Below are 26,882 nucleotides of genomic sequence, written 5' to 3'. Positions count from 1 at the left end.
CATAATAGTGGAGCTTGTGGCACACCTCTGGAGAGGGATGAGTACCCAGGTGTTGGTGTGGGTGCCCTTGGTGGAACACCTGGGACCAACAGATAAGCAGAAGTATGGTATGTTACTCTGGAACAAAGAGCACTAAACAAGGGCCAAGATGTCTGTCTTGTGACTAGAAAATGTCAGTCATGGTATAAGAAACCTGCCTGAAGGGGATGGTTGATGCTTCATGCCACAATAGGACGTGAAGAGTCACCAGCTCTGAGAAGAGGCCCATATCTGTTATAGGGCCACGAATTTTGATCTCTTGTGTGTAGTTAATGCTAAGTACATGATTCCTGACTGTACCCTTTCAGAAAAATTGTAGGGGAAGCAATGTTGATTGTTTGGGGTTTTTAATTCAGATTTAAATCTGATGGATACAATCATAATGTAACACCACGGATCTTCTCTGCAAGGATAAAATTTCCTCCTGTGGAAATTTCCATCCAAAATTCAACTTGATGAGACCTGAGCAACACCAACAAACTGGAAAGTAAACCCTGCTTTAATTGAAGAGGATTGGGCCAAATGAGCTCCAATTTCCTTCCAGTCTAAATCATGCTGTGATTCTAAGGCTTTCTCTAAGATCTTCTCTAAGATTACTTCCTTCTAAAAGGCATCCAAACTTTGATGAAGCCAAGACCCAAGACACATCTGTTCTAGGCTTCTCAGCTAGACACCAGTCTGTCTCTTCAGCTTTCAGCATTGTTACTAGATTTCTAAATATATTATGCTCAACATTGCAGCTCCATTTTTTGAAATAGCAGCAAAGGCACAAAGCTGGATGGAATGGTTAAACAGAAGAGAGGCTGGATATTATAGATGGAAAAAAGAATTAACCTGAGAATGGCAAAATAGGAGTGGAACATGATGTTAAATAGAAAGTTGCACAGCTGATGGCCAATAATAGGAATTTCTGTTTCCTAGATGAAAATTTTTGAGAAGACCACTAGAGTATTTATTAAATGTAGAAAACTATGAAACACCTAGATGCTTTTCTGAAAAGGTTATATGTAATCCTAGAGCATATTAGACCAGGCTAGAGATAAGAAATAGTTAATATTTCAAGATGTGGCATTGAGATTACAGTTGAACTACTCTGTACCTCTTTAGCCATATGCATTGATAAAGTATGGATCCACTGTGGCCAAAGACTTCAGGGGTGTGCTGTAGAATCAAGAAAGGTTATTTTTCAAGAAATAATTAAGCATGATTAATTTGTTGAGCTAGAAAAACACGTTGAAAAAAACATGCTGCCTTCATTTATGGTCAAGGTTGAGTTCTAAGTATCAGATGGAGAGCAAAAATTTTAAGGCTAAAGGACCCGTCATTTCAAAACCAGAATATAATTTGGTCATGACTGGGAATTAAAAGAAGGTTCCTATGCATCAGAAGACAAATCTTTTGCAGTAGCCTTAGAAATGGATGGAGTGGAAGGGAAGGCAACTCTTTACTGTTCTCAAGACAGAGCCTGGTCTTTTCACAAAAGATCATTTTGAGTTCACAGGCTGGATTTGTGGTCTGGACTCCTCCCGCATTCTCATTTTAAAATTTCACTAACACTTGCAGCTGAATTGTCCCGACATACAGTTTTGAAGTAACTACCATTTTGTTGGTGATGGTGCCCCTTGCCCTAGGAAGTTAAAGGGAACTGTCTGGTTGAGAGTCAGAAGCACCATGAGCAGTGCAAGGTATAACCAATAACAGTACTGAGTGCAGAAAGATTCTCCAAAGGCCAGCGTAATTAAGTAGGCTGTAATTGTTCACAGCAAGTAAAAGAATAGGTGTGGTGAAAGCTGTGGCAGAGAAGGGGGCATGAACTACCAGGAATGGCACATTTTGGTGTAACATTTTGTAGGCAAAGAGTAGATGCAGCTCACCTGCTTTAAGAATGACTTATCTTTTAAGTACAATTAGGTACAATCAGGCAGAACACACAAGGGGGTACAATCAAATAAAATATTTCTCATTAACCAGTTCCTTGAACTAGGGCTGTAAGTATGTAAAGGGTTGCTCCAAAGTACACATAGCCCCAATATACTTTGGCATTTGGTGTGCCTGTGCTGTTAACAGCACTAAACTATAAACCTAAACACTCTTCTAAGCATGAGTGTTTCTTGAATATCCAGTTTGTTCTATACTTCCAAGGCATAATATTTTCTCCTCCTGCAAGTCCTTGGCTGGCTCAAGCAGGTCTGAGCTCAGTGGTCTTCAGCCATAGACTATGAAAATAAAACTTCATACCAAAAGGCTTTGGAACCAGAAACATTTCTGAAGTTGGGACACCCTACTTTTAAATGTCAGGAAAGTATGAACCATTATAATCTAGACAAGCTCAGGAATAAAAAAGATGTTTTACAAAAATGTACAAAAAGAACACACTTGCAGGTTTTCTTCCTAATTAAATTTTGACCATAGATAAACATGGATAAACATGTATTTTGGGACCTTAAACAGAGGGCAGAATGGGAGGAGACGAGATTAAAATGTTTAATTTAGTTTGTGTTGGAAGTTAATGATTCTTCTACGAAGTACCAGCACAGCTTTGCTTAAGGAGAGAATACTCTGACTTTTGAGCATTTATGTGGTAGTATAACTGCTGTTGTTGTGGACACAGAACCTAGGTAGGAACCTCTTTAATATTCTTTTTGTTTTTCTTAACCATAAAATGTTGCCATTGTTTGCAGCTAATGAACATTACCTGTGTCCTACTAATTGCATTTCCTGTAACCAGTAACACCATTAGTGTTCCTGTTGAAAGTGTCAATGCTTTAATGATGGCATCACATATTTTCATGTATGTCTCTGAACAGTAATTATGTCTTGAACAATAAGAGCAACATTGGGATCTGCACAGGGCTGTGATAATCATTTTTCATATCAGGTTAACTTAAAAGGTCTTACTATAATTCTACTTAAAAATCAACGGGATTTTTGTCAGTAAGACAATTGTATTAGCACTACAGTTAGTGTAAATCATTACATTTCCGTAAATTATTGGAGGAAATGTGGATCTTGATTTGTGACTTTTTTATTCTACTGGGTGGTGGCATGGTCCCTGAGGGTACAACCTGAGGGTGGAGACAAGCAGCCCAAGGACTTTGCTGGATTCTTAATATTCCTCAAACATCACTATATTTTTCTTTTGTAGTAATCTAAAAAACCTGTAGCGAACTGTTGTCTTGACCTTTGTGAACTAAATACCTGTTATTCATGCTAAGGTTTTTTAATTGCTGCTCTTATTCATTATAATTTGCATATAATTCGAGAGTATAAAATGAAGTTTGATTTATTTTTTTTAATATATTTACGAGGGAGTAGATTTACCTAACAAGCTCACAGTTAGGCAATGGCCACTATAAGGTCATATACCTTGAAGCACTGAAGATGTTTTTGGGGAGAGGATTGTTTTCTTCTCCCAGGAAGAAATTTAGGCTAATTTTTGTTCAGGTTGACTGACTAAACCTGTCTTTCTGCAAATGCAAATCTCTCAGGTCACTACTACAGCAGAGTGGCTTGTGCAGGCAAAGAATGGTATTTTTAGAGAATCATATTAATGAAAGGGCACATTTGTTGCAAAAAGCTTCATATTTTTGCTTTGCAGCAGATGCTCAGTTTATTAAACATGAAAAAAATGATAGTGAAATAAATCTAAAATAGCAACTTTATCAATACCTGAAATTGTCAAGCTCAGCAGCTGTATGTGGACATCAGTTGTGAATCAATCTTTTATCTTTTTTTCTAACTTTCCTGTGACCTGGAATTTCCCCAGCCCTGATCTCTTCCATCTCCAGCAGATATCTGTGTTGGTCAAGGTCAGCTGAGGATGGGAGGAGATGCTGCCAGCAGCTCCAACTGTTGATCACTGCACATAACCTCCTCTAATATTTCTCCAGCACAGTTGCATCATCTTTTTGCTTCATTCCCCTCTGTCCTAGCCCTCACAAGCAAAAGTAACACCACATCCGACAGCATCTTTGCAAAGCATTCATAAGACGTGTCATTCACTACTGGCACGAGCTGGTCACCTGTGTCTTGTCTGAGAGGCCTTCCCCTGGATTGCTGGAGGAGCTGAGCACTGACAGTGCTGAGACAACTAATTTCCACTTCCTAGCTGGCTTCACACTTTCCTGTGTACATCAAGAAGCTTTTGCCCCATGAAGACGCATTTTATTTTACTTTCTTCTCTTTTTTTTTATTTCTTATCTTGCCCAGTACCCTAACCTCTCTCTCTGGATGCCCTTTTCACTATTTGCATCTAACTGCTCAACCTGCTCTTTAATATTTATGCTCACACTTTTCAGTCTTACTGTCCTCCCTTCCTGTTTCTTCACAGCCTCTCTCAGAAACATTTTTTATGGGATAGGCTCCTCATATCTAAACTTCTTCAGTTAAATGGATAACTGACTGTCTTTCTCTTCTATCTGCTTTTCCTCTCTGTCTTCACTCCTTCTCTCCTTATGCTGAGATGCTAAGTCGAGTTATACCTTCAAACTCTCAAAAAAGCCACTTTAATCCTGTGACCTGCAATGATAGGCTCCTCCAGCATCTTTTGGTGGTTGTCAGTGTATCACAGTAACAAGGAGAAGATAATGTTTTCAGATGACACAGGGACAGACGAATTTCAGAGGACCAGATGCTCAAAAGTATTTGTGTACTAACATTTCCTGAGCGCTAAGAATCTCATTTCATAGTATTTCTCTTGGTAGCTGTGCAGACTTGGAGAAATCCTTTTTCTACTTCTTTTTCCTATCTACCTGAATAGCCAAGGGGAAGGAAAAGATATGGTTTTTGTCCTGATACATGTGCTGACCCAGATTTAGAGCATAGCCACAGAAGAGTTTGGGAATTAGATATTAGCAGTGAGAAAGCAGATGGACCTTTTCCAGCATTGGAAAAGTTCATCCAACCTTTTCCAGCTCCATTCAAGCACAGAAAACCTCTGTTTATGTTATTTGTTTCCCCTCTCTGTCTTCTTCACCTTTTTCTCAAATGAGAGGAGTATTGTGAGAGGTGAAGCAGATCATGTGAGTTATGATTTCTGAGTTCTGATTTGGGGATATTAGTTTCAACGCTCTAACAGAAAATGCAATATTCCCACCTGCAGATCTGAAGATGGCTTCTTTCAAGTGAGCTGTTATTTTCCAAGGGGCTCTGCAGTGGCATCTGGATCGTCCTTCGGAAATCTATTCTGTTTGTAGTTGGAGTTGCACAAACGGGCAAGTGTTTTCATTCTTTAAACAAACTTTGCAAACAGATATATAGACTTACAGCTTTTCCCTGAAGTGTTATTTTTAATTGGGTTTTTAAAAGATAAAAAGACCAAAAAAAATTTTAAAATGAAGTATTGAACTATTCACTGTAATAAAACAAAATTCAACTTAATAACAAAAGGCTTTCAACAATAAAAAAATTGTTATATCAAGGGGTATATCATTGCCTATGGCTACAGGATGTGCTGTTCCTGGGGGAAGTGGAGCAGTTCTGCTGAACTGTTGAGCTGCAGATGACTGTATTCATCAGGGCATACAGACAGCACTCTGCAAACAGAAGGGCATTAGGGATACCCTGTATATTATTGCAAGAATAAAAAACTGACTTACTCATAGGAGGTCAATTAACTAAACTAACAAATTCTTTTGTCACTAGGAGTTGTTTCCAACAGGTCAGTGTAGAGAAATCAGTTGTGTGTTGCTACAGAGGTCTTACTAAATTGATGGAGTCCTAAGCCACGTGGACTACAAGTTTAGAGCTTCCCTAGGACTCCTTCTTCAACACTGATGCTTTGGTGACCCTCGTAGTTTATCTTTGGACAGAGACTGTCTCTTACTCTTTTATGGAAATTGTCTTTTTAGCATGAAAAGACTGGAGGGGGTGGGGTGGTGGTTTCCATTTCTCTTGAAAAGAGGTCAAAATAAGATATTTCAGAATTTAAAGAAATATACACTTTGAAACACTCAAGTCAGAGAGCCAAATTGTTTTCAATGGAAAGGTTCAGTTTCAACATCTCAGCATTTTCCTGTAATTGCTGCTTCATCAGAAAAGTCCTTAAGCAACTCTATTTTGGCATATGCGCTTTTGTATTTATTTTCATTTTCTCCCAGGTTCAGATCACTCAGTAAAGAAATCAACCATGACAGTGGAAACCAAATCCAGCAATGTCAGTGGCTCAAATCAGGAAGCAGAACCCAAACAGCCTTTAGATGATGAAGAAAACAAAAATCCACCAGTCAAAAAGAAGACTTCCTGTTGCACTGGATTGAAGGTGTGATGCCCTATCAATATTACCATGAATTACTATTGCTGTATGTTAAGAAATGTTATTCAAGGTGTGGTATGCCAAATTCCTCCATTCCTCTTCCCCCTATCTTTTCTGGAGCTGGATATATACTAGAGGTACAGGGGGTAGTCAGATCTTATCTTTGTCCTAAAGAAAATAAAAATTCCTGATCTGCCACATTTACTTACAAGTTACTCATAGGTGGTTCCTCTTCTTGGTCATTAGAGAGAGGCAGCAAACTCCAGTGGGAGACTTGAACCAGCCTGAAATAGGTGCCTACAATACACCTACCTGGAGGTTTCTGTCACCACTCATTCTTGTAGGGCCAAAGTAGTGTGAGGTGAATCGTATTCCAGGACTTTTATCTAATCCAGTGCTGTAGGTCAAACAGTCCAGTGATTCCCACAAACACACAGGAGTGCACGAGAAGAATGGACTGATCAAAGCAAGTAAACTAATGAGAAATTCTGTACCACGTTAAGGCCTTAGTATTTATTGCTTCTGGCTGAGCTGCAAAGCGAGCTCAAGGGCAAGATTTCTTCTGACACTGATGTGTTTGGGTTTATGTTTTGACTAAATCTTGAGCCAGCTTCATCTCCAGGTAAATTCCATAGACTCAGTGGAGTTGCAATTAGGGTCACATTTCTCTCTATAAAGAGGTCTGTAAAATGAAAGATTAATGGGAAAAAAAATGTTATTGCAAGTTTCTCGAACATCCAAAATAGTTTGGTTTAAGTATCAGGCTAAGATTGTCGTACTTCTTATTTTGGCTGACTCACATTTGCCATCGATATACCCCTGCAGAAATAGAATTTGACCTCTCTAGGAGACTCACAGGACTAATTTTGCATCATATATGTGGGCAATAAGTCTAACTCTATGGCAATTAGAGCTTAATACACACTGTAATGTGGAAGGAATAAAAGATAAGCTGCTATTATCCCTCATCGTCCTATCAAATGTTTTATGGCTGACCTGGGGATTGCATTTTCAGACACAAAATATTCAGGTCATTTTTGTTTGTGTTTTTGTGCTTATCAGCAGTTTGTGATTCCAGCCAAAGCCCCCTGAGAGTGCTGCTGGCATAAGGCACAAAAGGTGGTTCTCAGAATTTTACCAGTCAAGCTCAGGAAATATAAAACATGTCAGGACAAAGCCCACATTTGGGAAATTTTTCTCTTCATTCCTGATGAAAAGAGAGTAAATATGTCTATTTTCAAGCTTTTGTTTCCTGGATTGCCCTAGTTTTTTACGGTAGATAATATTGCAAAGCCTAAATCCATATTTACTTTGTTTACTTACCCAAGTTTCTGTTGTATTGGAACTTTTGCCCAGCGAGCAATAAGTCAGTTTGTTTTTTAGCCTATGTGGAAATAGCTGGATAATATTTAAACAAACTTAGTTTAACTTTTTAGCAAATAAATCTTTATTTGCCAAAGCCACAACGTGTGTTGGTTGAAGCAACTATAAAATTACAAAGAGTATTAAGCTTTTCCCTATGAGGTATATGGTATACAGGCAACATTTCAAAATATGTCACCTGAGACAGAGATGAACTCAGTCCATACATGTCGCCTTCCACATAAAAACTTCCATAAAGCCTTTATTTTGATACCATGGCTATCTATATGATTAAGTTAGAAGCAGTTATGAACTGGCCTAAAATAAATTACATGCAGCCCAAATAACTTTGATTTGGACTAGTGTCAGTAAATCTATCCTGATCAGGTATTTTACCTCTGGCAAATTTTATGTTTCTGCAACAGCTTTGGCACCATTTTGGCTGCCCAGCTTTGGTACTCAACTTTGTGATAAATTTAACCACAGATGCCAGTAAGGTGAGTGGTGCCCAGTAAGTTCTTTGTCAAATTTAAGGTCCTCAGTTCCACTTTAGAAATCTCTGGACAGCGAAGCTGGGAAGACCAGGTTTTCTGGCAATTAAGATGGCTATTGCAAACCTGAACCCTAAAGTAAGCAACTGCTCTCAGTGCAGCACCTAGCACCCCTTCTGCATCAGAGAAAAACAGAGCATAGAGCAAAATGTACTGAGATGCCACCCTGGCACCCTGCAGCATTAGAGTATTTGAAGACTCACCCACAACGTTGCCACTCCAATTTGAATAACAAACTTATGTTATGGTGGTGATTGTCCCACATAGTTTTAAATGCATTTATTCCCTCTGTGACTGGTTTCCCTGCCTCTACCTCCCATTTTGTGTCTTAATCTTTCCTCAGGCATTTCTGGCTGCTCTATCATTCAGCTACTTCAGTAAAGCGTTGTCTGGTGTGATCATGAAAAGCTCCATCACTCAGATTGAGCGAAGGTTTGACCTGACATCATCCACCGCAGGTTTTGTCGATGGAAGCTTTGAGATAGGTAATTGATTTCCGTAACATGCAGAAAACTGCTCAGAGGAGCATGAGACACAGCATCTGGAACTAAATTTGGTTCATTGCCTCCCAGGTAACCTGCTGGTGATTGCATTTGTAAGCTACTTTGGAGCCAAACTTCATAGACCCAAAGTAATAGCTGTGGGATGCATTACTATGGCTTTGGGATGCTTTTTATCGGCAATGCCTCATTTCTTCATGGGATAGTAAGTACTAATCAAGGTTAATTTGAGTAACCTATGATTGGAATTGCATCCTGCTTTCTGGTTTTTAAATGAAACTTGGTGTATATTAATTCTTAGATATCCAAGGGCCTAAAGAACCTCACCTCAGTGTGCAATGAACCATGCTTGACACACACATCCCTACTGTGATGATGAATGTTCATTACATCTGGTTGTAAAAATATGGCTCCTCTGAAGCAAAACTTCAACTTCTCAAAAACTGGGAAAATCACAGTGCTTTAGTTGTCACTCATATGTGTTCAGAAAAGAGGTAAAGAAGGAAATTATGCTAGAAAATTTTTTCTCAGGGGGAAGCAACTATGAAAATCTTAGGAAAATTCGAGTTTCAAACAAAATACATTATTCTTTGAAAATCTTCAAGCTGGCTACTATGCTGGTGTTATTGCTTTAATGAATTTTGGCAAACAGTAAGAACACCTTATCAGGACAATCAGAAAGCCCAAGAATGTGTCATCATTGGTTGCTAACAGAGATGTTACGATTATGTAGCCAGGAAAATCAAACCATTATGAAGCACAGTAAATGTATGAGAAATACAGAATGCACACGTGATTTCCAGATAAGTTTGTGCTGTTTGGAATAGGATCTCCAAGCTCTGAGCAGGTAACTTCATACTGAGGGACATCTCAACCTGCAGTATGACTTTATTTACAGTAACAGGCAACTCATGTAAAATCAGGGATTCAGAGCTTACTCAGTGAACAAACCAACACACAGAGATCCTCATTGAAAGAAATCCTCCTCCTTGAAGGAACAAACCAGAGCCTTATTGTGAAAGATGGTGCATTTTGTGGCAAACAGCTGCTCCTCACACAGCAGCCTCTCAGCTTCACACAAAACCTGCAGATGGACCAGTGCTTGTAGAACAAGTACCGGGGTTTTTCCTGTTCCAAATGCACATGGCTGGTTAAACTGATTTTCCATATCTGGTTAAGCTAATTTTTGTCAATATTTTCCATGTTCCAGGCTTGTTACTTATATGTGATAGTGCTTCTAACCATAGCTTGGACACAGTGACAGCATATAGAGTAAGGTATATTTCTCCTAAAAGTATTAGAATAGTTTTAGACATACTACTGTAAAGAGAAAACCCATTAATGCTTTTTTTTTCATGTTAGTGGATCTTGCACTAGCATCAGACTTCTCATAAGTTTTCCATTGCTTAAGACAAACTATGTATCACACTCATGTACACTGGGCAACTCACTTGTAAGGAAACTATTCTGCACTGTCTCTCCTGATGACTGCTCTTTGTTTCAACCTGAAAAATAAACCTGCCTGGTCTAACAGAGTCGGCCCAGTTCCTAGAAGCAGAATGTGTGCTTTTACCATGTTGTTCTCCTAAAGCTAATTGTACTTTGCACCTCAGCAGTGCTCGTATCTGGGAAAGGGGTCATGTTAAAGCAGCTGAACAGATCAAAATACATATCAAAGATGCAAAGAGGGACCTACACTCACACTCAAAAGATTCCTCTCTTTCTCCTTGGATCAGCATAGGGAGCTCACTTGGACCTGACCCTAAATTTTGACACCAAAAATTAAATATTGAGTTACTTTCACAAGCCCTTTCAAATTTTCCAGCTTAAAATATTGTTTCTTTCAGACAGAATTTTATTGGTTTTTTTTTCATTTTAGTGTTTCAGTTTTCCAAACTGTGCTTAAATAATCTTTTTATTTGCTCCTTCAGAAGCACTGTTAATTGATATTTATTCAATGGTACCTCTCTCTTCAGGAAAACAGCAGCAGAGCTTCCTGCCCTACTGCACTGCTTTTCCCTACTGAGCTCTGCTTCTAAACCTACTGTTGTGTGTTTTCAGTTATAAGTATGAGGCAGCATCACATAGAGCTTCTTCAGCCAACTCAAATTCTAGCATAAATCCCTGTTCCCTACATCAAGATGTGAATGACACCACGTTGGAAGCCTCACGTTCAGGTAAGGAACTGTAAGTACAAACACAGGAGCTGGTTTTGTCCTTGGTTGCAAGTGGAATAGGTTATTTCCCCATGCAAGATGCTCAGATTCCTTCTCTGTTAAGAAGAACTTCTCTCTACCTGTCTCCACCTGTCTGGCAACATCGCCAACATCTAAATGCACTTGGTGCATCTCATTTGGAGAAGAAGCATCCAGCAAACACAAATTATAAGGATACAGATCCCCAGTTTTCCATGTTCACACTTCCAAATTACAATAAATCACCTAACACTAAAAGGGAAGCTGAGACTCTGTTTGAATGGGTTCAGTTACGCAGGACCTGGAGCTGAAGAGGTGGAAGAGATAGTGTGACAGGACATGAAACTACACTGAGTTTACTGGAAATAAATGCAGATTCTTGTTATCTTCCTTACAATATGGAATACAGTTGTTTTATTTGTTGCTTTGCATGGGACACAGGTAGAGAAAGAACCAAGCTGTGACCCAGAAATTATCTCAAACTTCTCACATTAAAGATATGTTTTATATACCAAGGAATATATTTATGACAATATAAATGTGCCATTTTTTTAAATGAGTGGTTTTTTTCTGATGGGTGATGCTTATTTTTAGAAACCAAATACAATGGAGATGGAGGAAAGTGCTGTTAAAACTTTATTGAAAGTTCTGATAAGATTGACAGCCTTTCATTAATCTTCCATGAGGAAAATGGTGTTAATACCTTAAATAATAATTCATGTGCTGAATTTCCTGTGATTTGTCACTGTTTCCCATTCAACTATTTTATTACAAAGGTGCAAACTCTCATCTGCAGGCTGTGAGAAGGAACCATCATCCAATATGTGGATATATATCTTACTAGGAAACATGTTACGTGGAATTGGTGAGACACCAGTAACACCACTGGGCATCTCTTATCTTGATGATTTTGCTAAAGAAGAGAATGTTCCTGTGTATGTAGGTAATCTCAACATGAAGTAAACTGAGAAATTCACAGTGTAATATCACCCCATGCAGAGGGAAAAGTTCAGCCACTAAATGAAGCATCTGCTTCTTTGTATTTTCAGCCTGTTTGCACACAATAGCCATGCTTGGCCCGATGTTTGGTTTCCTGTTGGGATCTTTGTGTGCAAAACTGTATGTGGATATTGGATTTGTTGATCCAGGTAAGCAAAACAAAGCAAAACAAAGGAAAAGTGAAAGTAGGCTAATACTTGCTCATAACACATTCTTCTAAGCAGTTGCCTAAGTTTATATTATATTAATTATATTTCTATAATTTATATTTACTTTATATTTATTTCGTGAATTTTATTATATTCTTTATTACAATTATATTAAATTACTGAAAGCCTTAAGGATAAAGGCAGAATTAGACAGGTAGTATATTTTAGAATTGATTTTTAGGATTAAAGGATTACAATACATGTTTAAGAATTAGTACCAAGAACTCCCACAAACCCAAGATGTTTTACTAAACCGAGATCTCAAGAAAAGGGTTCTGCTAGTATAGCAGTTTTAGTTTTGAGAAATTATCCACTCTTTCAACTGAACATTTTACATTATTTACATTCCATGTAATGTTTGCAGTACATTGTACACGTTTTGCCAGCCCTTGCTTATTCAGATGAAATGAAAACATTTGCAAAATGCCAGAGGGGGCAGAGCAATGCCTGTAAGTGGTGGCTGTGGTCCTTGATGCCGTTCCTTTTCACTGATCTTGTTTTTCTAGTAGGCCTAGTATTAAGATATTTTCAGATCTTAAGGATCCTGTAGTTTGATAGATTAACTGTTTTGTCTTTGCCCTTCATTAAGCCAATGTTTGATTTAACTTGCACAAGGACAATGAGCCAATTCTGGTAATGCAGTGTGAAGCCTTATAGTCTTAGTCCCACACAAAACATTCCAGAATGTAACAATCATATGAACACAACCTGCTACTCTCATCTTCCTTGCCATACAACGTTTAAAGCCATGGCTGATCTCACTGATACCACAGAGAATTCCCCTACGCTTAGCAGCAGCTTCCACAATTCAGGTGAGCAGAGGATGGTCTCAGGTGAAATGTATCAGCCCTGAAAGCACCAGATGCTTGAGGCTTGTCTGCCACCCCTTTTGGTGTTCCCCTGTGTTGGGCAAGGGCCTCGGTGTTGCCATATCTGCCACAAAACAACAGTCAGTGTAAGGTGACGGAAGGCAGATGAAACAACACCGTAGTGACAGGACAAGGGGGAATGGATTCAAACTGACAGGGTGCACGTTTAGATCAGATGTTAGGAAGAAATTCTTTACTGTGAGGGTGGTGAGGCACTGGAACATGTGACCCAGAGAAATCGCGGATGCCTCTTCCCTGGAAGTGTTCAAGGCCAGGTTGGATGGAGCTCTGAGCAACCTGATCTAATGAAAGGTGTCCCTTCCACCTGGAGGGTTGGAACTAAGTGGTCTTTAAGGTCCTTCCCGACCCAAACCACTCTATGGTTTTATGGTTCTATAACACCATTCAGGGTATGATTCCTGATGCCTTCAATGCATGGATGGTCCCTCATTAGATGAGTATCGTTACCACTGGAAGTCAGACACTAAAATGTAGCTGTTGTAGCAGACAAAGGGTGGGAAGGTTCAGCTTCTTCATTTGGGTAACTTGTGCCTGTTTCCCTCAATTCTAGGAAGCATCACTATCACCCCCCAGGACTCCCGCTGGGTGGGTGCGTGGTGGCTTGGCTTTTTAATAGCTGGAACAACCAATCTCCTGTCTGCTATTCCATTTTGCTTCCTGCCAAAGAGTCTGAAAAAGCCAGAGGAAGCCAATAATGGCAGAACTTCATGGGGTCTCTTGGAAAACAAGGGTGCCAAAAGGAAGAAACTTAATCCTGAAAACCCCAAGCCAAGGAAGGGGTCAGTAATACTGAAAGGCAAGTGTTTCCCATGCTGTAAAAATGTGAAAAGCATTAGGTACAACATACAGGGAAAATGTAGTAGTTCTGCAAAGCATTTTGCCTCCCCTGCACTTCTGTCTAAACCAGTCAGGTATTCCCAGAAAAGGAGAGGTCCTCTAAAAATTATTAGAAGTGAAAGATCTTGCTCAAGACTCTGAGCTTCTGCCTGTATCACCTGCAATAAATCATCACCTGAGTGGCATCTACCTCTAAAATTTTGTGCTAGAAGAAATTTGAAGTGTTTCTGTACCAGGACCTAAAGAAAATACTAGAAGGCTCCTTTTGCAGTATGGAAAGGCAAATTATTCATCTGATGCAGCTCCTGGAGACTCTGAAGCACATAGTTGTTACCTGATGAAAATACAATCAGGCTTGAATAACAGCCCTGGTTGTGCAGTCCTTAGGTCAAGAAAGGGGTGGAAAGGTGATGGAAAGAGGTGGTTTTGCTTCATTAGTCAAATTCTCCTGCCATTTAGGTCCCAGTAGGAGACACTGGGCATCTCCACAAAGGCAGATCTCACTTGCACTTGAACCTGTGATAATATTCATTGTGAATATTGTGAGCTGAATGAAGTCTTTGCTGTGTGGAGCCCTTTAGTCTTCATGTGCAGAATTCAACAGAGCATCCAGGCCTTAACCCACACTTCTGTCTTCTTCTAGGAGTCTCTTCCTGTATGAAGAGAAGAACACCTTTGGTGTTCTTCAAGAACCTGATTTTGCTTTCACATACTTTCATGCAGATGAAGATCAGTACAACCTGCACTTGGACAGCTGAGAGCAGGATTTTGCCCTAAGATTTGTAGGTTACTCACCAGTACTTATGCCATGCATCTTTCAAAGCCAACTCATATGTCCCTTTCTTTCAGATTTCTGTACCTCCCTGAAAAAAGTATTGAGTAATCGAATGTACTTTACACTTTTGTGTTGCTCACTGTTACAGTTCAGTAGTTTTGTTGGTTTCATAACTTACAAACCAAAGTACATGGAACAGCAGTATGGACAATCTACATCCAAATCTAACTTTCTAATAGGTGAGTTACACCATGTAAGGACTGCTTTGTGATATAAACAGTGCTTTATCTAGGACTGAATTCCTTGCAAAACATGTTGATGTCAATGGTTTTGTGCCTATGGGACTACAAGAAATTTTTATTTTATATTATATCATATCATATTATATTTACGTTATAGCAGGGGCATTCCAAATATGCAATGACTGTGGTGTGAGAGTCTTAATTGCTGAAGCATCTGACAAATGCCTTGCAATGGAAGTGGGTTTTGAGGGCTAGGCACTTCAAAAACAGTATATGCAACCCGGGGATTAGACTGAACACAAAACCACCTACAGTCATCATAATAGACCATAAAGTTTCCAGGGACATCAATCTGAGGACTGGCTTTGGCTTTTAAACCCATTGTAGTTCTTTAATTTTAACATTCCCCTTCTATTATCTCTTTCAGGAGTAACATCCTTGCCTCCTGTTGGTATTGGAATTTTCCTAGGGGGGGTTATAATGAAAAAGTACAAAATGGGCATCGTTGCAGCAACCAAGTTTTCATTTATCATGTCATTTTTGTCCTATGCCATCAGTTTTTTGCACTTTTTTGTTGGCTGTGAGAACTATGCGGTGGCAGGAATGACAGTGTCCTATGAAGGGTGAGTACAAAATGAAGAAGAGTGGCTTTTTCTGCATGGCAGCAATAGTTAAAAAAAAAAAAAAGTACCATAACATCAAGCCTGAAGGAGCAACATGCCTTTGCAATGCTTTAGAGAAAGGTAACACTGCCACATGTCATTGGGACAGATTTGTTGGTCAGCAGAGCATCACCCTGCCAAAGCCCAACACTGGTCAAAGACTAGCTAGGAATTGCATCATTCCCAGTGTAGGTTGTTAGACTGTGTGTGGGGTGATATTGCTGTTTCACACAGTGCTATCTCTGTACCAGAAGCAGTTTTCTACCAAAGTCTATTCAGTAAAAAGATGAAGCATATGTAACAGAGGGCATGGATAGCATATCCTGCAGAGAGAAGGAAAAACTACAACATGCTAGACTCTCAACCTGCTGTAAAATTAATAAAGCTTTAATGCCTACTGAAGATCCTCTCTCCTCTCAGGATAGTGTGGATTTGAAAGTTACAGACTTCTATTTTTTCTTGGAGTAAAGACACCAGAATAGGGAATGTGTGCTAGGATCTGCCTGTCCAGGGGCACCCAGAAACACATGAGGATATGGGTTGTACTGGTCATGTCTAGAGTACCTCATGGCTACTGTTATCCTGTCTGCATCTCACTGAAGACTTACCTGCAGTTCAGTAGTTTGGCACTGCAGTTCATTTATCAAACCATGCTGGTTCAGAGCTGAAAACGTGGAACTGGACAGGCAAGATGTTTATATTTTTGGGAACCGGAGGCCTACTCATGGCTTGACATGTGCTCTGCAATGTTTTCACTAAAAATGTAACTGGTGGACCAGGGAATATGCTTAGTAAGCACTGAGATGAAAGGAAAGGCACACACATAAGCTTAATTAACCCAGAAAGAAGAAGATGAGGAAAGACATCCCTCTTTTTCACAGACCTCAATCCCCAAAGGATGTCTGAAATTAAAAGAAAATACAGCATTCTCAGCATTCTCTAGGAAGAGTTAGGCTCGACTTTAGGGGGGAGCATTTTCTAATTATGGAGACCAGGAAATCTAATTTCTATCACTGGTGAATTTTTACCAACAGCTAAAGATATATTTGATAAGACTGTGATAACTGTTCTTGGATCTAATTTCCATTGGGGGGGTCTAATTGACCTCTCACTCCTTTTTCTTTCCTGCCTACACCTGCCAGTAAAACCAGTAGCAATGTTTTATTTGTTTTAAAATTCTTTATAATTTAGTAATCACTTTAATATCAGTGCAAGTAGGACGGAATCTCAAGCAGATCAATACTGTAGAGACTCAGCTGTGAAAACTTATATCCTGGGTATATGAGCTGGGTTTCAGGACAGCAATATTGCCACATGGAAGGGATTACACTGAAATAAAAATTTCTTACACTTGTCTGAACTTAACTTCCAAGTGCACCCATTCCGTTTGACGAAAATGCCGTGTTTTCTGACTGCAACTCTCACTGCAAATGTGACTCCAACGTGTGGGATCCCGTGTGTGGAGCCAATGGAATCACGTACGTTTCGGCGTGTCTGGCTGGGTGCGAGTCCTCGGTGGGACATGGAAAGAACACGGTAAGACCCTGCATCAGTTTCTGAGGTTTTCTACCAGCTTATTTTCCATGTAACAGGTATTTAATAGTATTTAAGCATTTAAGGAAAACAAATGTTGCTGGGGACCAGTCAGTAAAGTATTTATGATTTCTGGCTACAAGCAGCACAGGAGTGAGAGATTTTTCCGTGCATTAAGCAGAAAGTCCTAGCTCTTTGTTGTAGATGTTTACTTTCACCTTTTGCAGGCTGACCACAAGAGGGGGAAACAGAAAAATCAAATTGGTTCTATGTTACCTGAAGCTTGTCCATGGTTTGCCTTTCATAAATCTCATTTAGGCTGCCCTGAGGTTTTAACCAACAGTTGAAGTACACTAAGATAGGGTCTTCCCTGATGCTGATCAGTAACGTTTAAGTATGAAAAATTATTTGAGGTAAGGCAGCTCGTTTCCTTCATGTGAGACTCTGGCATGTCAGGATACTGCTTATTTTTCTGGGTGACTGATTTCTTCTTGGCACAGAGTGCTGGGGATAATGTCCAGAGTCTCAGAGAAGCTCCAGTTCATGGATGTAAACCTTCACTGGATTATGCCACTCCCATGTTTTCTAATGCCAGGTGATCACTCCAGAAGATACATGGTCTGGAGCTGTATCTTGTACTCAGTTTTCTCTCCAACAGAATCCCCATTGCATGAGCAGTGTCCTACCAAACCTGCTTTGTGTCTTCCAGGTCTTCCACAACTGCAGATGTCTTGAAATCAGCAGCTCATGGACAGGAAACAACACTGCCACCTTGGGGCAGTGTCCAAAAAGTGAAGCTTGTTCAATGAATTTTATTTATTATACAGTAATACAAGTCATAGGTGGCTTTTGTTACGCATTGGGAGGCACTCCAGCATACATGCTTGTGTTTAGGTAAGTACAACTAACTGGGTACCAAAGGTGCAGGCTTTCCAACGAGGCTTTCAAAATCATGTTTATGTTCCTTTCCCTTGGGAAAGAAAAGGGTTTCTTGCAGTATAACATGCTTACTCTAATGAGTTTTGTCATTTCCCATTTGTTGGCAGCTGCTAGCACCAAACCTTACTTTGCTGCTGCCTGCAAGTCAGTTCCAGTGTGTTGCCTCCAGCTCCTTCAGAACAGTTTCTGTTTTGGTCGTCAGGAACTGTAGTGGCAGGAGAAGGAGTAATGGGTTCAAACTGAAAGAAGGGAGGTTTAGGTTAGATTTACAGAAGAAATTCATTACTATGAGAATGGTGAGGCACTGGAACAGGTTGCCCAGAGAAGCTGTGGAAGTGTTCAAGGTCAGGTTGGATGTGGCTCTGAGCAACCTGGTCTAGTGGAAGGTGTCCTTTCCCATTGCAGGGGGTGTTGGAGCAAAATGATGTTTAGGGTCCCTTCCAACCCAAACCATTCTACAATTCTAGACTCAGGTTTTCCAGAACATGTCCTTTTTCTCTGCTTGGATTTTCTTACTATATGGATTTTGAAAATGCCATGCATTTGTCAGGATTTCTTGATGTGTAAGGACATGGCAAAATCTGGATATATAATGGATGCAAAATCAGTCCCATATCTGATGCTTGGAGTGTGGTTCCCCATGGAACAGAGGGGCATTTTGCCAGGTGACTTTATGCAGTCCAAGATATGTCATTGTACAGAGGGATATGATTCAAGCACGCAAAGATGCTGCATAATCCTAATACTTGCAACTCTTTTGTCTTAGAGCAATAAAAATTTCCCATCAAATGAGTGAAATGTATTGTCTGGGAGATAAAGCAGTTGGAAAGCTTAAGACCAAGATAGACTGTGATTATTTAAAATTTCACTTCTTTAATTATGCCTAATGAATGGATTTCCCAGGAGGTATGGGAGTGGGAAATTGGTAGGTTTTTCATAACACTTAACATGTTTTCAGAAGGTGTAGGAAGGACCCTTCTTCCAAATCCTGGCTTTCTGTCAATAGGAGTGTTAAATTCAGGGTAATTAACAGCAGTTTAATTGACATGTCTAAGCACTTCATAGGCCAACACTTCATACTTATCCCTCTTTCTTTCAGATGTGTTCAGCCACAGTTCAAAGCTCTTGCAGTTGGTCTATACACGCTCGTTATGAGAACGTTAGGTAAGAGAAATCATTCTGACTGAGATGTTGGTTCACATGGCTTTAAATTACACCAATGTAACCACCATTTGCAAACCAGATGTGTCCTTGAAACAACTCTTAGATCCTGGGCTGTTCCTGACTATCCTGTTTCTTCCTGAAGGTCCAATATTCAGTCCAGAGTCTGCTGGTAAACCAGCCAACACAATTAGTGTTAGCTAAATGCAGTTTGGAAGCCTGGTGTTCCAAGAGTTTTTAAGCAAAATTGAAGTATTAGGTTGCATTTCCAAACAGCACTGTAAGGTTTCAAAGTTCTGTCTCAGTCAGTGGCTCACTGAGACACAATGCTGCAGGTAAAATCAAAAAGAGTGCTCCAGTAGGACTTAATTCAACACTAATACAACTCTGCTCATATCACAGTGTTTCCTCCATGTTGAATTTTCACTTTCCTGATAGATGACAACTTAGATTTCAATTCGCTTTAAAGCTTCCTGCAAAGCACTTTTTCCCCCTTTTTTATTTGAAGCTAATGAGGTGGTTGATTAAGATGCCTAGGCATACAAGAAAACATATTTTTATTTCCTTTAGTTCTCTTTATCAGTGGAATATGAGTACCTGCATTTCAGAAATGTAGACAAACTTGTGTGAAGACACAAGCCAGGAGAGTTTGCTATGAAATTAAAAAAATCAACAGCCAGTTACAAATGTCTACAATCAGAGTTGGTTATGGCTGTGGTGTCTAGTCAGGATTGTGATGGGACATTTTGAGTTAGGAAGGTGTTTCTGTATTTTGTCCTCTTCTGCTTTTATCATCACAATTTGGAGGTGCAGAATTTCTTCCCCAGCTCCCAGGTAAGCAATATCAGTGGAATTCTCAGAGCAATTTCGTACACAGGAAAATTAAAAGAAGCATCATGTATGATGACTGCCCCCTTTCTACAGGCTTCTGCTTCAGCACATTGAGCCAGCCTGCTCCTTCCACTGCAGGCAGGGGGAGAGCCACTGTCACTGATTCAAAAAAGCTGGTGTTTCTCTTCAGTGACTCAAAGATGAAATATGATGTGCTCCCATCTTCTTTCACTAAGGAACCTCCAAAATTAGCATTTTTTTCATTGTACCCTGACTACAGCACAGAGGATTGTAATAATAATCTGCCTTTAAGACAGATTACTGAGCTCACTCTCACAAGAGCCCTGAGAGAACAGGTTGAGACTGTACCTGCTTTCACACTATAAATTATTTCCTATGTAAGAATGCTCCTGTAGGAACAAAACTAATGTAACACATGGTCCTTTATACGTGGAAACCTGGATATCTCTGAGGTTAATACTCACCTTTACTTCAGAAAGGCTGGGATTTTGTCCCATGTCTGTCATGTTTTGCAGTAAAGCAAAAGCTAATATCTGACCACACAAGAATTTCAGTCACTTTTCCCCAATTCAAGCAGAAGGAACTATCAACCAGTGTGTGTAATTTAGGACCTGCATAGAAGAGGGAATTATGCATCAGTTCAGTGCTCCAAAGGCACAACAGCTCTTCCTTGTAGGATCTTATGCTGCACAGGAAGCCAGTGTTGGGTCTCAGAGCCATGCATGAGAAACCATCGTGCATGACTGCAAGCCTGGCCAAAAACCATCAGTCCACATTGCACAGGGACTGATTTTCCTCAAGGTACGGAGACATTGTCCCAGTTTACAGATATTCTGATAAAGGGAAAGAAAAGCTCCACACAATCCGACCCACCCATTGCAGCGTGTAAGTCACCACTAATAAAAAATATAGAGCTGATTTCTAAAAAGATGTCCTTTCCTGTGAAATCTCATGATGCTTTGGCTTGTCTCCTCGCAGCCGGGGTTCCAGCACCAGTTTACTTTGGCGCAGTGATCGACAGGACGTGCTTGAAGTGGGGAAGCACAAGCTGTGGGCAGAGAGGGGCTTGCAGGCTCTATGACTCCATTGCTAACAGGTAAGGCAAATCAGGGCACAAAAACCCTCAAGCATTTCCTCCCTACAGAAAAAACGTGTTTTATTCTTTTACACTGTAGTGTGTGAGACCATTGATAAAAAATTATGGTCAAATACTGACTCTGGACTCAAATTTCAGTCAGACTGACTGGACTCAGAGTTCCTAAAGTTGAAAAATCTCAAGATCAGATGTTAAGCTCTCAGTTTTTAGTCAGTGCTTATGTTCTGCAAAAGAGATTTAATAGCCATGACGGAGGTGTCTGAATTAATTTTGTATTTTTAATACCCTTTGAGCCAATTAAAAAGACCTGAGACTTTAGGATTTACCGTCAAGAGGAAAATTACCCAATTTTACTTTTTTTCCAGATACTTTGCTCATACTGGCAAGAACTTTAATTTTGTGCATCAGCCACATTTGAGAAAAAAGTTGATGAAAAAATATTGTACTGAGTAACTGTAGGTGTTGATTAAACTTAAACACTATCAGACTTCAGGAGGAATATTGCACAGATTTTTTTTTTTTTAGTTTCACTCAAACCTTGGCCATTTCTAAAGTGTTTTTTATTTTTATTTATAGCTCAATATATTTCTACCCTAAAAGGCCTAAAGCCTTAAAGTGATTCAAAAGTCTTCCAAAACAAAGGGAAGATGATGAAAGTTCAGATTTGCAACTATCTTCACAAGCAAAAAGAATAATATCAATTCTTTAAGAGAAGTTTTTGGAAGTAAAAATGTCCAGTTTGTGGTACCACTCACTAATAATGAGTTTCAACGTTTTTCCCTAAGATATTTTGATATTGATGTTTTGATGTGATCCTTAAAAGCCATGAAATTGATTTATTTTAGTGTCTTTGAAAAGTTCAATGCCTTGCACTGTCTTCTGTGCTCTGTCCCACAGGTATGTCTTCCTTGGTTTAGCAGCAGTGTTAAGAGGTCCTTCCTTCTTCATTGCAATCATATTTTATATACTGATAAAGAAGCACTTTCAAAATAAGAACTCCAAGCCTATAGAGAATGGACAAGAAGATGCTTCTATGAATAAAGAAGAAAATTGCAAGATCAAGCAATGTTTGCCAGGTTCTCCTGATGGGGAGAATGAATCTTCTATTTAGAAAGAAATTTAGACCAGTGACGCATAATCAGGTCAGCTTCTTTTAGAAACAACCTTTGCAATGTTATGAGTAACTAAATAATAAATAATAACACTGTTCAGAAAGTATAAGTAATAGCAAACCTGTGATCAAGAGCAATAAAACTAACAAACAAGCGTGGAAGTGCCTTACGTGTACCCGGCTACCAGTGACAGACAAAGTTACACAAACTGAACCAAGTTCTCAACAGATAAAGAAAAACCTCCCTTAGTAATTCTGATAGAGCCAGTCAGGTATTTTTAGTGGGATCAAAGAGGACTGCTGCCAAAACATCCATATGCCAAGGCCCACAAGAGGTGATGCTGATCCTGCATGCAGATCCGTGCAGTGGACTGACACAGGAATGACAAGCTCAAGACCAAGAGCAGCTTTCTGATTCCATTGAATTCAATCAGAATTCACAGTAAAACCAAAGCATTCAAGCAAAACGTTTCCAGCTCATCTAAAGGAGTCATTGCAATCCTTTCCCATTGCCAGATTGGCAAAAGCACTATTTTTCCAAGAAGCATTTTGTCTTAGCTCAGCTGAAAATGCTATGCCTACTTAAAACTGCAAATAGGTTGTCATAAAGGAAATAATTTTTTTAAAAAATCTCAGAGTCGTAGAATTTTATTAAGAGCTATTTTTTTTTTACCTAAATTTCACGAAACGTAAGAAATACTCTGAATTTCGCGGCGCTGTTTTTTTTTTCCAAGGAAAGCACATCCACGCACTCGTGGTTGCACTGCTATGCCAGGCAGTGTCCGGCAGAGGGAACTCAAACGACAGTGATTATTGCGACTATCGATACGTCTGTCGTGTTCAGTCTCGGTTATTCTGGGAGAAATTAATCATCAGGCAGGCAAAACACCCATATGTGGTTCCATACACCTTGAAATTTTCCTCAGCACGAGCCTTTACCTCGTGTATTCAAAGCTGATTTTGTGTATTTGTTGGCTTGCATTCATCATGTCACTTGGAGCTTGACAACCTGTTATTACTTTAAATAAAAAGATGTGTATATGTGTACCATTTCACGACAGGGATTGAATTGGGTGGTTAATACTCTAAAATGGATGCTCAGGGCTCAGTGGGATGTGGTTAATAGACATGCTAGATAAGAAAAAGTACATTGAGGAAAACACTGAATTGTTCTGAAATAAGTGTTGTCTGTCATGACAGTCACTTAGCAGTGATTGCAGCAGCTGAAGGGAGAAGAATGGGATGTTTTTCCAAGGCAGAGATTCTCCATGTAGCAAAACTAGAGAAGTTCTTTATTTTTCTTTAGCCTGGAGAAAAGGAGGCTCAGGGGAGACTATTAATAGTTTTCTTCAACTACCTAAAAGGAGGTTGTAGCAAGGTGGGGATCGGCCTCTTCTCCCAGGCAACAAGTGACAGAACAAGAGGAAATAGCCTCAAGCTGTGCCAGAAGAGCTTCAGATTGGACATTAGGAAGAATTTCTTCATGGAAAGAGTGGTCAGGCACTGAAATGGGCTCCCAAGGGAGGTGGTGGAATCGCCATCCCTGAATGTATTCAAGAAACAACTGGACATGGCACTTAGTGCTCTGGTTTAGTTGACAAGGTGGTGATTGGTCAAAGGTTGGACTTGATGATCTTGGAGGTCTTTTCCAACCTAAATGATTCTGTGATTCTATAATTCTAAAACTGATCTGGTCTTGTCCTACAATTGTGTTTGCTTTGATATATTCAGATACAGCCATAGGAAAGATCTGTGGGACATAAAGAAATGAACAACCTTATCTAACTGCTGAACTTGAGAGTGAGTTTGGCAGGGAAAGTAATTGCAACTCTGTACTTCTGGTTCTATTCCAGATGCTTTGTTCAGATTACATTTTATTAACACATCTTGCTGCATATATAATTTCCTATGGGGAAGGAAAGACAGGGGTTTGAATGAGATATTTGTAATCCAAAATCTGTAACCTTCAAAAACATGTTTTATATGACAAAATATACCAGTTTTAACTGAAAACAAGAGCTAATTCCAGATGACAGACTGTGAGAATTATGCATAAGGACTCAGCAATGTCAGAAAAAAGGTGTTATGTCCTGTAGCAGATTTAGGAAGTTGTTACTCCAGGCTAATGAGATTAATATACTGGCCTCTTTGGCTTATCAAGGGGATTTTCCCCTTTCTTGTGGAGAAACAGCAAGAAATAACCATGACTGGTGCGACACATGTTCAGGAGAGATTTAAAATAAACTACAGAGAGAATTTTGAATGCCTTTACAGTCCTGGGAGGAAATCTTAGATACTTTTTTCATTATTGTTTTTGAGAAGAGAACAATTACTCAGTGGAAAGATGTACCTGAATGTGTTTCAGCAACAATCCGTCACTGCAGCCACAATTTTTACATATTGAGTAAGTAAAATTAAAAATCTACGTCTACTGTTTTATCCACCTGCTCAAAATATATCCCTTTGCTTAACTCTTTGGAAAAGCAGGACATGTTTATTCAGGTCCCTTCATTAATACATTAGAGTTTTTAATATTAGGAGCAATACCTCTAAGCCCTGAGAGGCAGTTTCCAACTCAGAAAGCTGGAAGTTGTTGTAGCAACTGTGTGTGTGTGTGTTGGTTTTCTTTATGTGCTTTTTGTGTTTGTGTTTGGTTTTTTTTTTCATGGATAGGTGAGGGTTCTTGGCAAACAGTGTCAGAAAAAAAGGTTTAATTTTTCACACTTAAAATACCTCAACCTGGCTCCTTTTCATTGCTGGTTTTGGCCCAGGCCAGGTGAGAACCCTGCAGAGAGGACTCAGCAGCAACACAGGAAACTGTGGAACAGACACCCAGAATGGGAGTTTACCATCCTCAGGAGTTTCTTGCAAACATTAAACTCTTTAATATAATAGCATGAAAAGGATGGGAAACTGGGTGGGTTTGAAATGCTCTGTCAGACTAGAATGGATGCAAACAAGCTAAAAGTAAAGCTGGAATCATCTGCATGATAAGCTCTGGGAGAGCAGGAATGAATCAAAACTTTGACAAGAATTTTAAGAAATTATCTTTCCCTCCCCCAAAAGAAACACAGAGAGGGTGGCATGCTATGAACTGCAAAATAAATGTACTATGTTCAGGGCTTGCACCATGGGTGAGAGAAAAAGCATGCAAAGAGAAGACAAGCCTTTCCTCCTTTGCTACTTTCTGTGTCTAAGGCAGGCCAGGGAATTATTTTTGTCTTTTCTATTGGTGCACAGGAAAATAACTATATTGAATCTTTCCCACTTAGTAAAAAGTACTTGATGTCCAAAATCAGCACAGGAATACTTCTGGAGCTAAATATGCTTTGCTTAAGGTGTTTCTTTTTTTCTTCTTTTTTTTTTTTTTTTTTTATCTCCACTTCAAGGCAAAGCTGAAAAACATTTAAAAATGTGTTTTTCTAAGTCTGTGTAGTACCATGAGCTTTATCTGAGTCAATGCAAAGCTTAATCAGTTTTTATGCAGTGTATGCTACCCCATGAATGTTACTGAAGTTTTATTCTGGAGCAGGACTACAGGCAATAAAATGTGTCACAGACACGACACAGAGACAAAAAAAATCTCAGATAGGTCATCCACTAGTGCAAATCCATCAACTGTGAATAACTTGACTTACCTGTTCAAGCTCATTAGTGTTCATCTGAAACAATTTTAAAGATTAGCTCTTCTTTCTTAACTTAAGAATTTATAAAATTAATTTCTTGGTAAAGTGGCCATTTGTCACTCATTGTATTCAATGAAGCATAACAACAGACCTGATTTCACTTTTGAACATACATGTTTCCCTTCTAATAAAATTCTTATAATTTAAAAAATACCATTAATTTAGGGTATCAGTGTGAAATATGAAACTCTTAGGACACCCTAGAGTTCTATGCAAACCTGAATAGGGGTGGACCACCGTGTTCAACTTACCTCAAGGGTAAATGTCTTGTCTGCAGTCAGATCTCTCTAGTCTTTCAAAAATTAAATGACAAAATTTTTAGTTGCATTCATCTAAAATCTTTGTTATCAATTATTTTAAAAGATACCTGCAGTAATAGCACTAGTTAGTTATTTTAGTGCTCCTTCTCATGCCTGCTTTCTGGAATTCCTTACTTACATGCACATTAAGTACCTGCAAGTATTTACTTGCAAAAGCTTCTTAGTTTCCAATTATTCATACTATTCTTCTTTCTTTTTTCTTTCCTCTTGAAAACAGATTTTGAAGGAGAATTCAATAGCTGACTCATTTCTGAATCATCATTAATTTCAGCCCACTAGTCTTTTTTTAATCCTCATTTTAACACACGGGATTTAAAGTTGTTTATTGTTTTCATTGACTTCAGGAATGCATTGGGTTGGTTAAAAAGAAGCATTATGGAGGGTAAGAAATGCTTTTGCCATCCAGGTCTCATAAATGCTCTTATTCCAGTCCTGTTTGACAAATCCACCAGGGATATAAGGAATTCAACAGCTAGTCCTTAAGGTCATCCAAGCATTAACAGATCTGGAAGTCCTGCCTTGGGTGAGTTGTCATTATCTCTATATCTGTGATGCTACTGGAGAATGGGATGCACTTTGCAGTCAATTTGAACTTGGAATAGATGTCAATATTGGCATTCACTGGAAAGCAGCAGCAGACAGTGCATTAAACAAGTATGCTCCTGCTGAT

General features: G+C 39.3%; 1 protein-coding gene across 2 annotated transcripts; it reads left to right on the top strand.

The window, feature by feature from the left end:
* The first annotated feature begins 2,513 nt into the window (after window positions 1–2,513).
* LOC127469745 (solute carrier organic anion transporter family member 1B3-like) lies at window positions 2,514–23,261 on the top strand. 2 transcript variants are annotated; one of them, XM_051784463.1, is made up of 16 exons: window positions 2,514–2,657; window positions 5,141–5,252; window positions 6,144–6,298; window positions 8,549–8,690; window positions 8,778–8,910; window positions 10,767–10,882; window positions 11,697–11,843; window positions 11,950–12,048; window positions 13,549–13,794; window positions 14,685–14,849; window positions 15,280–15,475; window positions 16,888–17,050; window positions 17,757–17,941; window positions 19,086–19,150; window positions 20,978–21,095; window positions 21,993–23,261. In XM_051784463.1, exons 3-16 carry the CDS (start codon window positions 6,167–6,169, stop codon window positions 22,204–22,206), a joined length of 2,121 nt encoding a protein of 706 aa, XP_051640423.1. In that variant the 5' UTR covers window positions 2,514–2,657; window positions 5,141–5,252; window positions 6,144–6,166; the 3' UTR covers window positions 22,207–23,261. The 2 variants fall into 2 exon arrangements, with proteins under 2 accessions (XP_051640423.1, XP_051640422.1); XM_051784462.1 differs by having other exon boundaries at window positions 6,138–6,298.
* The last annotated feature ends 3,621 nt before the right edge of the window (window positions 23,262–26,882 follow it).

The sequence above is a fragment of the Manacus candei genome, unplaced genomic scaffold (assembly GCF_025592945.1).
Source record: "Manacus candei isolate 608988 ecotype Guabito, Panama unplaced genomic scaffold, ASM2559294v1 h1tg000018l, whole genome shotgun sequence".
NCBI lineage: Eukaryota > Metazoa > Chordata > Aves > Passeriformes > Pipridae > Manacus > Manacus candei.
Note: the sequence above shows the minus strand (reverse complement) of the source record. Positions and strands in the feature narration are given on the sequence as shown.